At 48.5% G+C, this 16,674-nt stretch overlaps 2 protein-coding genes across 5 annotated transcripts in view; both read right to left on the bottom strand.

The window, feature by feature from the left end:
• Positions 1–3,489, bottom strand: part of mcf2a (MCF.2 cell line derived transforming sequence a) — a 29,585-nt gene extending 26,096 nt beyond the window's left edge. For all 4 annotated transcript variants that reach the window (XM_042074633.1, XM_042074634.1, XM_042074635.1 and 1 more), the window contains exon 1: positions 2,819–3,489. In XM_042074633.1, coding sequence (XP_041930567.1) covers positions 2,819–2,876 — 58 coding nt within the window. In that variant the 5' untranslated portion in view covers positions 2,877–3,489. The remainder of the gene's footprint in view (positions 1–2,818) is intronic.
• Positions 3,490–4,375: 886 nt separating this feature from the next.
• Positions 4,376–16,674, bottom strand: part of atp11c (ATPase phospholipid transporting 11C) — a 65,458-nt gene continuing 53,159 nt past the window's right edge. The window contains 7 exon segments of the mRNA XM_042074000.1: positions 4,376–8,407; positions 10,015–10,046; positions 14,226–14,379; positions 14,620–14,633; positions 14,635–14,724; positions 15,023–15,088; positions 15,361–15,496. Coding sequence (XP_041929934.1) covers positions 8,368–8,407; positions 10,015–10,046; positions 14,226–14,379; positions 14,620–14,633; positions 14,635–14,724; positions 15,023–15,088; positions 15,361–15,496 — 532 coding nt within the window. The 3' untranslated portion in view covers positions 4,376–8,367.

The following is a 16,674-nucleotide window of genomic DNA, read 5'->3' as shown; positions in this document are numbered from 1 at the left end:
CCTCCATCTGTGCCTGTGGGAAGCGCTGCTTTGTGTAATTGTTTAATGTGATCTCCCTTTACAGTTCAGTTCATCACTAAAAACCACAAACCTGATAATGACATACTACAGCTCCTAGACGGGCATTAACAAATGAATGGCTAAGGCTTTCATTAATGCCTGTTTTTATCATTGAAATGCTACCATTTATCCAGTCCATATTTGTCCATAAATCTTTTTTTACTTCTAAATATGAAAAACATACTAAACAGAAACCTCTTAGTTGCCCAACTGACACACAGACTCACATGCTCACACTAAGTGCTTAGTGCTTTAATCCCACTACAATCTAATGAAATGAATGAGGACATTGTGAAGGTGTGTGAGTACCGTCAAAGTCCTTTTAGGCAAGTCCCTCCACTCGGCAGCCATTTGACAACACTTTTTGGGCACTTGTTGGGCCTCCATTTCGGCAGAAATGCGCGTGCGCAAGGCTTCACGACACCAATCTTGCTCCAGCGGCGAGATCACAACACATGATTGGCACGATGTCTTCACAACACACCATATGATTGGCTCAATGTATTCACATCACACCACATGATTGGCTCAATGTATTCACATGACGACGTTTTGCCGAGGAAGGGGTGGGATATATGTAGACAAAGGCCATATTGGCGTGACAAACTAGCCCCATGCATTTCTATGGAGTATTTTTTGAGTGCTGTGTCTCCACATTAGAAAGTCCGTCTGGTACCGTCCTGTAGGAAGGGTAAACAAACAAACAGCCCACTCTGGGCCAAAGGGCTTTCACGCTAACGGAGGTCAAAGTTCACAGGAGGGATTAGCAGCCCACAGCACGCCAAACCTCAGCTGTGGCACATTTCTGAAATAACTCAGCTTCTCTAAACCTCCTCTTATAATGGTGGTTCAGTTTGAAAAATGAAGGAGAGTAGTTCCTTCCCACTGTTAGGGCAGTGGGCCGTACACAGTTAATCAAGAGCTAACTTCTAGCAACATGTATCTTTCCTTAAGGCTAAATGCTAATATTAGCATTAGCACTAACCTGCGAGATCAAAATCATAAAATAAAATAGCCATAACGAATGTGTCTGATTACCATAGTGATGTCAGACAGGTAAATAATGTTTAACTTGTTTAACCACATTAACCAAGGAGAGCAGATTATGATCTTGAATGTTTAATCAAGATTCCAAAGCCTTGAGGCCAAACATAACCATCAGCAGCTCTCCAATTCTAGAGACTCGAAGAGCTGCTGATGGTTATGTTTGGCCTCTGGGCCAGAGCCCAGCGTGAGGGTGCCATGCCAGGCACAGGGTGGCAGGGGGTTGGAGAATGAGGTCTGCATAAGGAATGGAATATGTTGTAGTCCTGCCATGTCCCATCTCTCTCTCTCTCTCTCTCTCTCTCTCTCTCTCTCTCTCTCTCTGTGGAGTGTGCAGACTGAACACAGACAGCCTGAGAGGAATAGATTGAGTTTCCTGTGCCCAGACCTCACTACACTGAACATTGTAAGTCATATTAACTGCAAATAATTGAGTTGCCTAAACTGAACATTGTACAGTAAGTCATATTAACTGCAAATATTTGAGTTGAGCTAAATGAGCACTTTAATTTAACTGTTATCAAAAGCTACAAGTGGCAATTCATCCAACCTTTTAAGTTCTGGAAAATGTGGACTTTTAAGTTAGTCAACTTAAAACAATTAAGGCAATCGATTGCCTTCATTTTTGTTGAGTTCTGGGAACTTGTTCGGGTTTACAGTGTAAACAAATCCGCAGCAGGTATAAATATAGTTCATTTTCCTGTCCAAGTTACCTTCAAATAGAAAGTGACATTTGAGGCTCTGTATATCCTAGCTTTCTCAGAAGACATTCATCAGAGTGTCAAAACAAAACAGATTAACTATGTCCTTTTTTTAATTCCTCACATGACGTAGCTGAATGTGAGTCTTTAAACTTAACAAGACCCTGCAGTATCACATCAAATCATTAATTGACTGGCTCTCAAGCAGGTAGTTTCAAGTATGACAAAATTGCTGGATATTTTATGTAATATTTTTAGTCAAGCTTTGCCAGTTTCAAAGTTTCTTGTCATTGTTTAACATTCTGGTATGAAACAACATGGATTACTACTTATCCATCTAAGGGGCAACTAGCGAGGGGAGTAAACTGGGCAGATGCATGTGTGGGCAGCTGCCCCCCTGGGGTCTATTGCCCCAGTGACATCTGGTTGAGCGGGAGACCAGTGCCACTTCAATCATACATTTTTCATCAGTTGCTGTGCCCTCAATCTATCAGCCCATTTATTATTTCATTTCTCAGCAAACTAGTGTAATCACAGATTACAGGCTCCCCTGGGCCCAAATCCATTTATATTTTGATAGATGCAGTAATTTACCAGCAGCAACTGACTGTACAAGCCAAGACTGGCGTGAGTGACTGCTGGTATTGGCCCATGAACATTCTTGAAATACATAGATGCATATCACAATTGTAAGCTTAAATCAAAGGTATTGCAATATCCTATATTCTGAACTGGCAACTGTGGTGTATGCTGTAGTGCATGCACAACACAGTGAAGATTAATAAGTACTGCATGTATACTATGGATAAAAATCCTTGGCCTTCCGGTTTAAAAATAGTGCATGTAATCCTGATGCTACATCAGCAGAGCATTTTCAGATATCTAGCTCAGAACTACAGCACAACCACTTATACAGAGTTTTGTGCCATCCCATCTGTGTGGGAGGCCCAGTAGACACTCAGCCAAGCACTGAGAGGACACACACACACACAAACATGAACAAGTTTACTTACGTTGCAGTGTATTTTCCAGTTCAGAGCCAGCCTGCAGAAGGCTGTAGTAGCTCTCCATGTTTGTGAGGGGAGGGCTCCGGCAGCCCGGCCTTGGCCCCCTTCCCTGGCGAGAGAGCCTGTTCCACGGGGCCGGCTAGGCCCTCACATCCTCCAGGGGTGCCGTGGCTGCACACTCACTCTGCTGCAGGATGGAGGGAGGAGAGAAGGAAGGGAGAGGAGGAGAGAGGTGGAAAACTTCTCTTCACTTCTTCGGCAGCCTCCAGAATGTGGTGCAGGCGCTCTCTCTCTCTCTCTCTCTCCCCGGCTGCCTCTCTGCCGCAGTGTCACCTTGAGATGGACGAGTGCATCTTGCCCGCTCCCAAATCACCACCGATCCCCCCTCCTGTCCAGAGGAGGCTCTCTCTCTTCCTGAGCTGCGCTCAATGCCAAACCTGGTCAGGCCACTGCAGTGCCTCACCAACACACAGTCCTCCTCACCTCACCTCACACACTGGCTGAGAGAGGAAGAGGAAGGGAGGGGTGGGAAAAGAACTGTGTCCTTTCCCAAGCAAGCAGGAACGGATCCCTAAAGCGCAGCAGTGCTGCACTTCAAAACAAACACAGCCCCCTCCTCCATCGGTCTTCTAACATCTCTCTCTCTCTTCCTCCCTCTCTCCTGCCTGGCTCTCTGGTTGGTGTGTCAGCGCTGCTGTGTCGTGTGAGGCTCGGGCAGCTGTCACGGTGCCAGCCCCCTCCCACTCAACTCTTCCCTTCGTTCTCTCTCTCCCACCCCTCTCGCTGGCTCCTCCCCCCTCCCACTCAACTTCTCCCTTCGCTCTCTCTCTCCCACCCCTCTCGCTGGCTCCTCCCCACTCCCCGGCTCTCCTGGCCTCTCAGTGGCCAGTCCGACAGCAGGGCAGTGCAGCCAGAGTCCCACACCTCTGAGCCTCTGCCACACACACACTCACACAAATATACACACACTACAATACAACTACTGTCAAACCACAGAAACTATTCTCCACTCCCGACTCTCTGGCTGTGCCCTGTGTGTGTGTTTGTGAAGACCAGGGATATAAACATGCATATGACATGAGGTGCTCCTGTGTGACAGAGGGGCAGTTATATGAACAAGAGGCATTTGTGCGTTACGCAATGCAGGGCAACACAATGTCACATTCTTGACCAGCGCATGCAGCTTATCTGAAACGTGAGCCGGCATAATTACACTGCAGCACTGCATGTTTGCATCTGAAAGGCTTCTCATTATCACACGCACACAGAACACACACCAACATGTCAATTCGACACACACACACACAATGCCTGTGCTGTGTGAGGAGATGCATACACACACAGAGAGGCTGGAGCTGCTATTTGTGCTGCTGCTGGCAGCTGAGTGGGAGGGAGGGTCTCTCCATTTGCAGTTTCATCATTGCAGCTCATCCCACTAAGCCTCTCAGCTACTTCATCACAGCCCGGCATCTGCTTAGCTCACACACACACACAGGGAGAGTGCATCTACAGAAACACACAGTGCACTTCACAGACAAGGCCAAACACAGACACAAAGGCTGCTCTGTTTGCAAAACAATTTTATTACAGAAAGAATTTCTGATTTGGAACAAACTGGTCTTTTAAAGAGGTACATTCAGATCAGAAGGCTGGCAACTGAACGCTCCAGATGTAAAGGGGAGGTGGGGGGGTCCTTGCCCAGGGTGCAGGGCTGTCCTGGTTTGTGCCCGCTGCTGTTTAGCACAGCACCACACCCCAGTTATGTCTCAGCACTTCTTCTATCAGGTAGCCTTTTAGTTCCATGTTTTTTTTTCTTCCTTTTTTGGACATTTTCCATTTTATTACAAAAGTGGCTGGAAAAGGTTGCATTAAAAATACAATCAAATCATTTTCATTTCTTTGTAGACAGGCAAATATGAGAAGATTTTTTTTCTTTTTTTAAGCTCTGAAAATAGCATCTCTGATGTCATTTAAAGGTTTGCTTCACTTGTAGACTTTTAACAATGCAGGCAGGTCCCCCACTCTACCCCGACCCCCCCAGACAACTCCGCCATACTCTGGTAATGGTGTCAGTGCTTGACCAAGCTTACATCAGCATGTACAAGGTATCAGTTTTGGGGTGTTTAGTAAAATAGTGCCCCATATACAGTACTGACAAAGCCTTGCTTGCATGAATCACTAATTCTGAAAATCACAATAGACTTCATTGCTCATAAAGGATAAACACATCTTAAATTTTAGTGCATAAATCTCAATAATTAAACAAATAAACCTGCATCTGTCCTTTGCTTTGACCCATGACAGCTACAACTAAACTGAACACCCACTGCACTCTTAGATGCAAGTGAGTTTGGCTTTGCCTCAACAACCCCTTTTACAGACGTATAGTCTCACTGTAAAATGCTTTCCTGTCTCTTAGAAGAAATTCAATTTTAAAAAATTACAATATAGCTCTTTAGCAATCTATAGCTCTTTTTAAAATATGTTTTTCCTCTGATAGATGAATCACTTACAAATCTGAGGCTGGATCCTAAGACAGATCAAAAGTATCCCTGGAAAAAATTGTGATCTAACCACCACACAAGCCAGGGCTACAGTTGTCCCCGTCTAGAAAATCTGCCAGCAGAGTGTGTTGTATGGGGAGAGGGGGGGCAGGCGACCCTGATGTGGCCTACAGGACATAAAGGGCCCACATGGGACAGGGTCCAAAGCCAGAGAGGTTTCGGTGGGACGTCAGATGCATGGCATCAGGACACAGCCACAGGCTGCTGGCCACGTGCCGTTCTTCACTACTGTCCAGGACGGCGGCACGGCCACACACGGCTTGCTGCTCTGAAACCGGACTAGCAGTAACATTCATAAAGAGCTGTGTTGCTTTTGATATGCTCGAGAAAACATACATTTTTTTCATTCACATAAGCATGCCAGAACTGGAGTAGAGTGGGGGGGGGGGGGGGGGGGGGTTATGGTCATGACGCTCAGTTTGAGCTACTTTTAGGGAGACAGAAAAGGCAGATGGCACAGACTGACATGGCGTTCATTAAAGGGTCTACAGGTCACTGTAGGACTGGCCACACACAGTCAGGTCCTCTCTCAGGTCGGACACATTGGTCTGTGGGCGGTGCGTTCTCTGAGCACTTCTCAGTGGTCTATACCCGTACCCAGCTCCTGGCGAGCGAAGGGGCTCCACTGATCTCAGATCAGCACGGCTCCTCTGAGACACCGATGTGATGGGACCCTGAGGAGCACAGTTCTCAGCCCATCATTGGTGGAGAGGGACATGGGGGGCCTGATGTGGGGCGCTCGGTTCAGGCAAGAAAACAAAACAACCACCATCTGTATTCACCTTGGATATGACACAGGTGAACCTAACTGGCACAAAATGATAACAGTTGACTAAAAATGGATTTAATGGATCGAAGGATTCATGTCATAAAAATAGAATTTTTTTTTGTGAGTAAAATTACGTTAACAATAAATACAATGTTCAGAGAGAAAAATCACACAAGTCAAATAACAAGTCATTCCGTAAATAGAGTTTTTTTTTTTTAGAAAAAGTGATTGAAATGGCAATGTTGAGATGGAATGTATGAAGCTTTTATCTATGGAGGGAAATAGACTGTGAAACAGAAAAAAGAAACCACAAGTCAGAGTTGCAGGTCCAGCCCATTAGACCGGTCAGTGGTGAGGTGGTGATGAGGTCCAGGTGGGCAGGCGCAATGTGCTGCCACCTGCCGCACAGTGGCACCACCTCTGGGCATGTTTGGGGCAGCTCAGGAGTTGGCACTTTCTGAGTTCCAGGAGAGCGATACGATCTCCAGCCTCAGCAAAGCCACTGTAACAAAACATGGACATGCACGTCTATGTGAGTGAGTGCATATGTGTGTGTGCGCGCAGGTCATAAACATGTGCCTCTCTTGTGGTGTGCGTGTGTGTGTGTGAGTGTGTGTGTGAGAGAGAGTGAGTGAGTGAGAGTGAGAGAGGGGCTGCGTAAGTGGGGGAGTGACGGTGGCCTGCTGGGGTCACACAATGGCAGGCCTGGTGGACTGGTCCTGATGTCATGGCTCAGGGTGAAACAGGATCTCTTTCAGCACAGCCTCCTGCCCTGTCCTCTCTCAGACACTAGGGGGCACACAGTCTCTATGTCACACATTCTCTTACTCACACACACACACACACTCCCTCTAATAGGAACTTGCCTCTTGCACTAAATTTCACTTATACCTGAACCTCCCATCCTGAAAAAACATTTTTTTTGGCTTTAAGCAACAATATATTTATATAAATAATCACTTTGACTTTGTATAGAACATATTTCATAGAATTTCATCCATAATCCATCTCTAGATAGCCTAAACATAAACACCCAATGAAAGAGAAACAAACAAGCATACACTACGAACATTCTGGGTGACCAGGGGGGAAAAAACTCAAATGTCCACTTCTTTTACTTTTCCCAAGCACACACACATGCCCAACACCAAGCACGCACGATTCAGACTGGGGGTAACATAAGTAAGAGGGTAACAGGGGACATGGCACCCTAAGCTTGTGCCTCTGCTCTTCTTGTTCCCGAGCGAGTGAGCGAGGAAGCGGTCGATGCACTTTAAGACACAGCATGTTGTTGAAAGGCAGCTTTTGAACCCACAGGGTCGAGGCCCTCGATGCAGCATCTTCACAGAGAGCTCTATGTGTGGCCCTCTCTGGCCAAGGGGTAGGGAAACTCAAACGCAACACACACACACACATAGTGAGAAGGGCTATGGGGGGAGGTGTGGGGGGTGGAGTTGGTGCTGTTGGACATAGTAACTAGCGGAATTGAAAGCAAAAAGCTGAACACAAAGCCTTTTGAATGAGCTCAGACTGCACTGTGGACTCTGTGGTAGACGAGGTGGAATGTGGTGTTCCTCTACGGGGGCAGGATCTGGGGGAGAGGGGGTAGAGGGGGTGGCTCTGGCCTCCCCTTCATGCGGGAGGGGGGTGCGGACGGCTTGGGGTGGAGGTCCCCACTCGGGCAGCAGTGCTGCGTCTGCGTCCAGCATGGCGGCTCGCTCATCTGGAGATGCGGTCATCTCCAGTGCACTGACATTCAGGGGAGGGGGGGGGGGGGGGGGGGATCACGGCGGGTAAGTGTGGCGGAGAAGAGAGAAAAATGAAAACGTCATGCTTCCCCTTGGTGTAAAAGGCTCAGTACAAAATCGGTATAAAAAACACTGACAAACAAAGCCACGTGCGGAGAGACCCTGCACACAGTATGCTCTGGAGAGAGACATGCTGAGGAACGAGAGAGAGGGAGAGGGAGAGGGAGAGAGAGAGAGAGAGAGAGAGAGAGAGAGAGGGGGGGGGGGGAGCAAGGAGGAGAGGAGAGCAGACATGTGTAATGGAGTAGGCCTGTAAAAGCCTGCTGTTTTGTCTTGTCCTTTTTTAATTTTCTTTCTTTCTTTTTTAATTCTTCCTCCTCAGATCGGTTTCCTAGTTTTCTTTTGCCTTTTTGGATCAGGCAGAAAAGGGGGCAGCTGCTGGGGTCTTCACAAACCCCTTTCAGTCCCGCTCCTTTAGGTGCTTGTAGGATAAAGGTGTGATCGCAGCAACCTTCTGTGAAAGACACACACACAGACACACACACAGACACACACACACGGTGACTCAGTCTAAAACCTGGCAATCTGACAAAATAAATCTCCCACATCGGGCACATGACACATCGGGCATAGAACAGGCACAAAGATGACATGATACCTGCAAACTGCACCAGATATTTGCATCTAATCTATTCACACCTCCTCTATAATGAGAACTTCAGCTAGACCCCACAATTAGCTGCAGTGAAAGGCTGCGTTTACACCGTGAGTTAAATGGGACCCAATTCTGATGGTCTGCTCCTACGTGGCACAATTCCGATATGCAGCATGGATGTGTAAACAGGAAGACACATGGATTGTGATCTTTTCAGATTAGTCGCAGGACTCATTTATATTTCATATGTGGAAATAAATCAGATGGGATATGTGCCAATGTGACAGGCAGATCAGATATTCCCTGTTTATCATTTTCAACTTGCACATCGCTGACCCACCATCTTTCACCTTTTTACATTTACATTACACAATGTTGCCGTCACGAGCACAACAGGCAGAACGGACAAGTTAAAATGAAAACGGCGATGGAAAAGCTGAAATAAGGCTCTCCACTTAAAATCAAAACCAGTAGCCTAGCCTATTTTGCCAGCTTCTCAAGATACTTCAGAAAGGAAAGTAAACAACTAGCCACTGAAATAGCCTGCTGTGCGTTTGCCGTGCTGTCTATATGTTTACTTTCATTTCGGTGACCAAAATCCCTCTGGTGCGCATGCAAGTTGTCTCAAGTGTTACGCAAATGAGTGAGCCACGTAAACACAGATATCTGCTATGGGCCAAGCTGCAATGGAGATGTAAACAGGCAGTCCAGAAAATCAGAACTGTGCATCAAGCCTTCCGGTGTAAACGCAGCCAAAATCAATCAGTATCAAGAACGTTGGAAACTACACACCAATAAAATTGTCCATGGGACTGTTGATACTCAATTTTTAAAGCAAAACATCTTTAAACAAGTGTAACACAGACATATGGAAGACATTGATTGACAAAATATATATAGAAATCATCATCATCATCACGATAGACAGAGAAAGACCCAAAGACCTTGTGGATTAGGTTGGAGGTGATTAGTTTGATCACAGTAAGCCATGGGGCTGCTCCCCTTTCAGTTTCAAATATGACCTCTGCAAACCCAAAGCCCTGGATGGAAACACCAGGGCCTGTACGGCGAGAGCCCGATGGAGCTGGAGAACTGACTCCAGAACAGCTTGAATTCTTCAGCTTTGGGTCATGCAGAGTTTAGGGTCAAGCTGTAAGCCAGATCTGGAGTCAGCTCTCCAGCCACATCATTCTTCAGAATGTCAGTGCAGAGTCAGTGCAGGATCCTGCTCTTGGGGGCCGAGTACTTTTGAAGCCTTTTCTCCGCCCCTGATTGGTCAAGTCATCTGATTGAGACCAATACTAGTCATCATCTCACAGCGGTCAGATGTGTTAAAGCAGGAGAGGCGGGCCCAAATAAGCCTCTAGCGCCCGGCCCAGCAGCAGGATCCCACTGCTCTCAGAAGACAAAGACTGACGCTGCCCCCGAAACCCAGGAGAAGGGGAGAGGAGTCCCCTCTGCTTTACCTGTCCGCGTGGAAGAGGGAGTCCTCTGACAGCTAGAGGAGGAGAGAGAAGCTTGGGGTTAAGACCTGCTGTGCTGATGAATGATTGCTGACCCCCTACCCCAGTCCACCCTCATACACCCACAGTGACCCTTCCCTCCCGTGTCCAGAGGACCCAGCGCCCCACTACCACACACACGCAGGCAGGCATCCCGGGAGCAGCAGCAGCCCGCAGGCACAAGCACCATGGCACAGGCATGCACTGTCGGAGGCCAGACGGGAACTGCGTGGAGGTGGAGGGAAACAAGTCACCGTGGGCCCACAGACGCATGACGAGAGACACACAGTGTCCTGTGGCAGGACCAGACGGAAGGGCTGTGCCACCACCGCCGAGGCTGCGCATGCACCACCGACCAGGAACACAAACATGGAGTCCTGAGGGTGCTGCCACAACCACAAAAGGGATGGACACAGACATGACTACCACAACAAAGGATGGGGAGGAGTGGTGGGGTTAGAAGAATTGGCCCGCTGCTACAATTAGAAACACTGACACCAACACCCACTGTTATTTACAAGACAAACAAATACATACATATACACACCCAAACACACACACAACAACAAACAAAACAAACACACACACCCACACATACAGGACCTGATGAGGAAGATTCCCTACAGACCAGCTTGGCTTGAGCGGAATTGCGTTTCATTCAAATCAGATTAGGGGAGAATTAAGGTGAGGTGCATGCAGGGACCACAGAGGGCTCCCCATAGGGACCTCATCCTGCAGTGTGGGGAGGAGAGCAGCTAACTCTGGATTTCGGGTTCAAACGGAGGAGTCGGATGACCACTCTGGCAGGATTGAGGTCGGCCTATTTACTCATTGGAGGTTTACTGGGCTCTAGAGAAGCGGATTGGCTGCTGTAGGCTGGGGGTCTCTCTAGGGTGTCAGGAGAAGAGAGAGAGAGAGAGAGAGAGACAGAGGGGAGCTCCAGAGAGGGCTGGGGGCTGGTACCTGGTCATAAGACAGTATTGGACTCGTCTGAAAAGGTTCTCATGAGCAGGGGTCTGGCTGAGGCCCGGGGAGATGGGGAGGCCGACGGCCTCGGCTTCTTCTGAAAGGGCGATGGGAGAGACACTTAGGAGGAGAGACGTCTCTTACACATACACACACACACACAAACACACCAAATACACACACACACACACACACACACACACACTCACAGTAAAGGGACAAAAACATTCCGCCTGGACATAACATCTTACAGGTTCTGTATTTCCATTAAACTCCTCCGACTGAGAAAAGTACTGTTTTGGGAGATGAACAATTCTCTTCCCCATCTCTGGGAACAAGACACACACACATAAGACACTCAGACAGATAAGCGCCCTCGGTGAGCCTGGGCCGTCTCGGACATCAACCAACTACACAGACATCCATGCCGAGAGCCCACTGGTGGAGCAGCGGGTGGACGGTGCGTTGCTGGACAGTGCCAGGCCATGCAGGGGGAGGCCCATGTGCTTGCGTGCGGAGTTACGGTCACCTGGGCTGGCTGGCATGCAAAGACCGCACACACTGGGGGAGCAGGCAACGTAGTGGAGTGGAGCACCTGCTCTCATTAGGAACAGCTCTGCCTGACGCCCTCATGCGCTCTCACACACACACACACACACACTCACGCACGCAGATACACACACACTATACCTGCCTACACGATACAGCCACTGGCTCCACTGACTGTTTGATACAGTTACATCATACAACCAACTCATTTTGCACACACACACACACACACACACACACACACACACACACACACACACACACACTACAATAAACCTGCTCCATGTCAGGCTGGCAGCAGATCCCAGTGCACTCAGTGTGAAACACATCAGGCCTTCAAATGCCCTGCGTCAGAGTGAGTGCCCATGGGGATGCCACGCCTGAACTGGAGGAGTGACCACTTAACAGAGAGGGGACGTGGAGAGGACGGGGCAGCAGGCAGGCCAGTAGAGCCAGAGGCAGTGAGGGAGGAGAGGAGGAGGAGGAGGAGGAGGAGGGGGAGGAGGGGGAGGAGGGGGAGGAAGAGGAAGAGGAGGAGGAGGAGGAGGAGGAGGGGGAGGAGAGGAGGAGGAGGAGGAGGAGGAGGGGGAGGAAGAGGAAGAGGAGGAGGAGGAAGAGGAAGAGGAAGAGGAGGAGGAGGAAGAGGAAGAGGAGGAGGAGGAGGAGGAGGAGGAGGAGGGGGAGGAAGAGGAGGAGGAGGAAGAGGAAGAGGAGGAGGAGGGGGAGGAAGAGGAGGAGGAGGAAGAGGAGGAAGAGGAAGAGGAGGAGGAGGAAGGGGAGGAAGAGGAGGAGGAGGAAGAGGAGGAGGAGGAAGAGGAGGAAGAGGAAGAGGAGGATGAAGAGGAGGAAGAGGAAGGAGTTAAGGAGCAGGCAGAGAGACCTCAGTCACTCCAGGAGAAGCTGTGAGTGCTGGCGGTCTGCGACAGCATGAAGATGGTGGACGTCCCAGAGGTAGGAAGGCGTCGCTTGATCTGCAGGCATCACAGCAGAAGGACAGAGAGGGAGAGAGAGAGGGAGGGCAATAAACAGAAAGCAGGAATAAGAAAGGGCAGAAGAGGAGAGATCAGGAAGGAAAACAAGCTTAAGAGACGAGAGAAAAGCTGTGAACATTAGAAGTCTGTTAAAGAGGGACACCAGACGAGACACTGAGAGACAAATGAGCACAGAACCAGAGAAGAGAACACAGAGTCTGCTGAGGGAGCGTCCTCCTCCTCCTCCTCCTCCTCCTGACGGACGCTCTACAGAAGTGACAACTGACCAGCGCTGACCTACATGGGGGACAGACTACTGCTGACCCAGTTTGATGTGCTCTGCTGGACTCCCTGAGGCGCCGAGCGCTTTGAAGTTTGCGCTCCCTTCTGAGGCAGAGTCCTCGGTGGCTTTCACGTTTTCAGATTCCACTAGAGCGAAGCCGACTCCAAAGAGTCCAAAGCATTTAACTCCCCCCTGTCCCATGAACACCACAGCTCAACTGCTTCTCTCTGAGTGGCACAGATCAGGGCAGATCAGGGCAGATCAGGGCAGATCAGGGCAGATCAGGGCATGGAGATGAGACAGCAGGAGGGACCAGCATTCCTGTGTACCTCGTCTCTCAATAGGGATTTATCGCTGACTAAAGAATCCCACCCAGCTTGGTGTTTAGCGGTGTTTACCTTTCTCCTGTCACAGACACTGGCTTCCATCTAAGCCTGTGAGCACGGCTCATTAATAACCGACACACACAACTCATTCTGCTGACAGGTGGCGGGATAATGGGGGCCCAGCATGGCCTGTCTGGACAGGAGAATGTGGAGGAGCCTGGCCAGGTGCTACGCTCCGCTGTGCCCCCGCTGCTCTGCTGGAGTGGCTACCTCACTCGGTCAGATCTGCTAAGGCCACTGGCTACTGACAGTTCGCTTGCCAAAGACTTTTCCCTACAAGACAGGGGGTGGAGGGCTGGAATAAAAAGAGGCAAAGGGCAACCAGATATGCTTCATCAGAGCTGGACATCAATAAGAGAGAGAGAGAGAGAGAGAGAGAGAGAGAGAGAGAGAGAGAGAGAGAGAAAGCGAAATAGAAAGAGAGGGAGAGAAGAGAGAGAGATAGGGAGAGAAAAGGGGAGAGAGAGAGAGAAAGATACAGAGGGAAAGAGACAGAGAAACAGAGAACCTGGCCATGGAGGAATGAAGTGTGTAATTAGGTGAATTGACTTCCTGTTTGAGTGAACCCCCCCCCTTCCCTCTTCCCCCCGGTCAGTTGGATCTGCTAATGGAGATGAAGGTCCACTGCAGCGCCATTTTGATGCTGAGAGCCCCCCCAACACAAGGCATTTAGAGAGGGTGGAGGAGAGGAGAGGAGAGGGGCGATGGGGGCCAAGATGAGGACAGGAGTCAGAAGAGAGAGGGAATAAGGGACAGGGTGGAGGGAGGCTGTGGGGTGGAACACACACATAACACAAGCATGTCCAGCTTCTTCTGTTCACTATCAATCAGCAAAAGACAGGAGATAATGTAAACCTATGCATGTTGATCATTGCACATTTTATGTGTGTGTGTGTGTGTGTGTGTGTGTGTGTGTGTGTGTGTGTGTGTGTGTGTGTGTGTGTGTGTGTGTGTGTGTGCGTGCATGTATGCTTTGCGTATGTGTGTATTTGTGTGTGTGTGTGTGTGTGTGTGTGTTACCTGTCGCGCATGGCTCTTGGGCTTGCGGAAGATCAGCAGCAGGATGTCGGGCAGCAGGCTGAGCAGAATGAGGAGGATGATGACCAGCCAGGCTGACACCGAACTCAGCATGTTAGCAAACACAAAATAGAGCCGCTGCTGCTTCAGAAACGGCCTAGAGGTGAGATGGAGAGAGAGAAAGAGAGAGAGAGAGAGAGAGAGAGAGAGAGAGAGAGAGAGAGAGAGAGAGAGAGAGAGAGAGAGAGAGAGAGAGAGAGAGAGAGAGACAAACAACAGCAATGCTAATGTTATCTCAAGTTCATCCGTACGTCTAAATACAAGCTACATACAGTATAATCAACAGGTGTTGTAAGCGTGTCAGTAACAGATCAGAGGTGCTGTGAGTGGAGCTCACCATATGATGCCCCCCCCAGAAAAAGCTGAAGAACACGTAGAAGGCCAGAGAGCCCCAGATGACAAAGTGGTTGATCCAGGTCCAGTGCCGCGTGTCCAGAGCCAGCTAGGGTGGGAGAGAGGAGGAGAGGAGGAGAGAAGAAGAGGAGAAAGAAGGGGAGGAGGAGAGGAGGAAAAGAGGAGGAGAGGAAGAGAGGAGGAGAGAGGAGGGGAGGGGGAGGAGAGGAAGACACCTTTATCATTTGTGTCTCTGTGGTGTTGTTGAACACAAAATGGCACAATAAGCAACGCAGTAAAATAAAACTAAATGGAGCTGAAGCCCGGCGCAGATCAGGAGGATCTCATAAATCCCACGCAGAGTGGCCAGACAATGGCCAGTCATAACTCAGGGCCATCCCACTCACCTTGAGTGTGACTGTGAACACAAGGACCGTAAACACAATAGTCCCGTAGGACCAGTTCCCAAACACCTGCGACAAACAGACAAGTTAGACCGCATAGATTAGTAGTAGACAACCCTAATTCATCCAGCATGTCCTTTCATATCAATCATATGTCATGTCCCTTCACTCAAAACAGGCTAAACAACTACAGTGTAGGAGTGCAGCTGCACGTGGATTTCCATTTCCATCTGGTGCTGCCATCCATAACAATATTGGCATCTGCTTGGAATCAAGCCAAGGAGTTCTGTATGCTTTTCCAACCAGCGTCGGCATGCCAGGGCAAACAGTGCAGGGCTGACCTGGCCGTTGTCCTGCAGGGCTGGGTTGCTGAAGAGGAATCGGACCCCAAAGAAAAACATCAGGCCTTGGAAGACCCCTAGTATGGTCCAGGATAAGAAGGGCCACCAGCGTAGCATAGCGTTCTTAGCAATCTCCCTGAACAGAGGGATGAGAAGAGACAAAGAGAAGCATAAGGGCAGCTATAAGGGTCATTCCACGTCAATTCAACCAGGGCCCACGCAATTAGGTCTCAAAAAATTCTGAAAAAATTACCAGGTGTACCTATGTTACCCAGGAGACACACTGTAAAATTACTCTTATGTAAGATCAATACTTTCCAAGATACAGCCAGTTTTACAGGGGGAGGGGGGTGTCGATTTTGTTTGGCCTCTTTTTTTGGTCAAAGTTCACAAGCCCACAGCGCAAGAACTAAACCATGTAGGAGGCTCAAATTTTGCATGCTGGTACATAAATAGGAATAGTATGCAGCAAAATCGTCACGTTTGGTCTGGATAATCCTGCATGGTCATAGCTGTCCCTCAAAGTTGATACAAATTTTATTGGAGTTTTATTATATTAATGTCAATGGGGCATTTTGCCCATGTTCAGGGTGGAAAATAAAAAAGAAAGATTTGCATAAGACAAGTCAAATTGGTGTTTTCAAAAAGAAGGGATCATGGAGAATAAAGAAAAACATATTTAAAAAATCTTTGTATATTCCCACAAGGTGTTTGGGTGCTCTGAAAATGATAACTAAAATGATTTTTCAGACTTGTGAGGTCTGCTGTTCAGACCCTGAAGGGATTTGTTTTCTGTTCTGTTCTGTTCTACTTATCTCAGTAAGGAAAATAAATCAAGAGCCTATGTTGAGTACAAATATGTCTTCTGAAGGCTTAAACAGAGCCCAGCCAAAAACTCCAATAAAATTTGTATCAACTTTGAGGGACAGCTATGACCATGCAGGATTATCCAGACCAAACGTGACGATTCTGCTACATACTATTCCTATTTATGTACCAGCACGCAAAATTTGAGCCTCCTACATGGTTTAGTTCTTGCGCTGTGGGCTTGTGAACTGTGAAAAAAAGAGGCCGAACAAAATCGTCACCCCCCCCCCCCCCCTGTAAAACTGTCTGTATCTTGGAAAGTATTGATCTTACATAAGAGTAATTTTGCAGTGTGTCTCCTGGGTAACATAGGTACTGTACACCTGGTAATTTTTTCAGAATTTTTTGAGACCCAAGTGCGTGGGCCCTGGTTGAACTGACGTGGAATGACCCATAACTGAATAAGGGAACAAAAAGGTAAAGCAGCAAAGTATCATAGCAAAAACA

The sequence above is a fragment of the Alosa sapidissima genome, chromosome 20 (assembly GCF_018492685.1).
Source record: "Alosa sapidissima isolate fAloSap1 chromosome 20, fAloSap1.pri, whole genome shotgun sequence".
Taxonomy (NCBI): domain Eukaryota; kingdom Metazoa; phylum Chordata; class Actinopteri; order Clupeiformes; family Clupeidae; genus Alosa; species Alosa sapidissima.
Note: the sequence above shows the minus strand (reverse complement) of the source record. Positions and strands in the feature narration are given on the sequence as shown.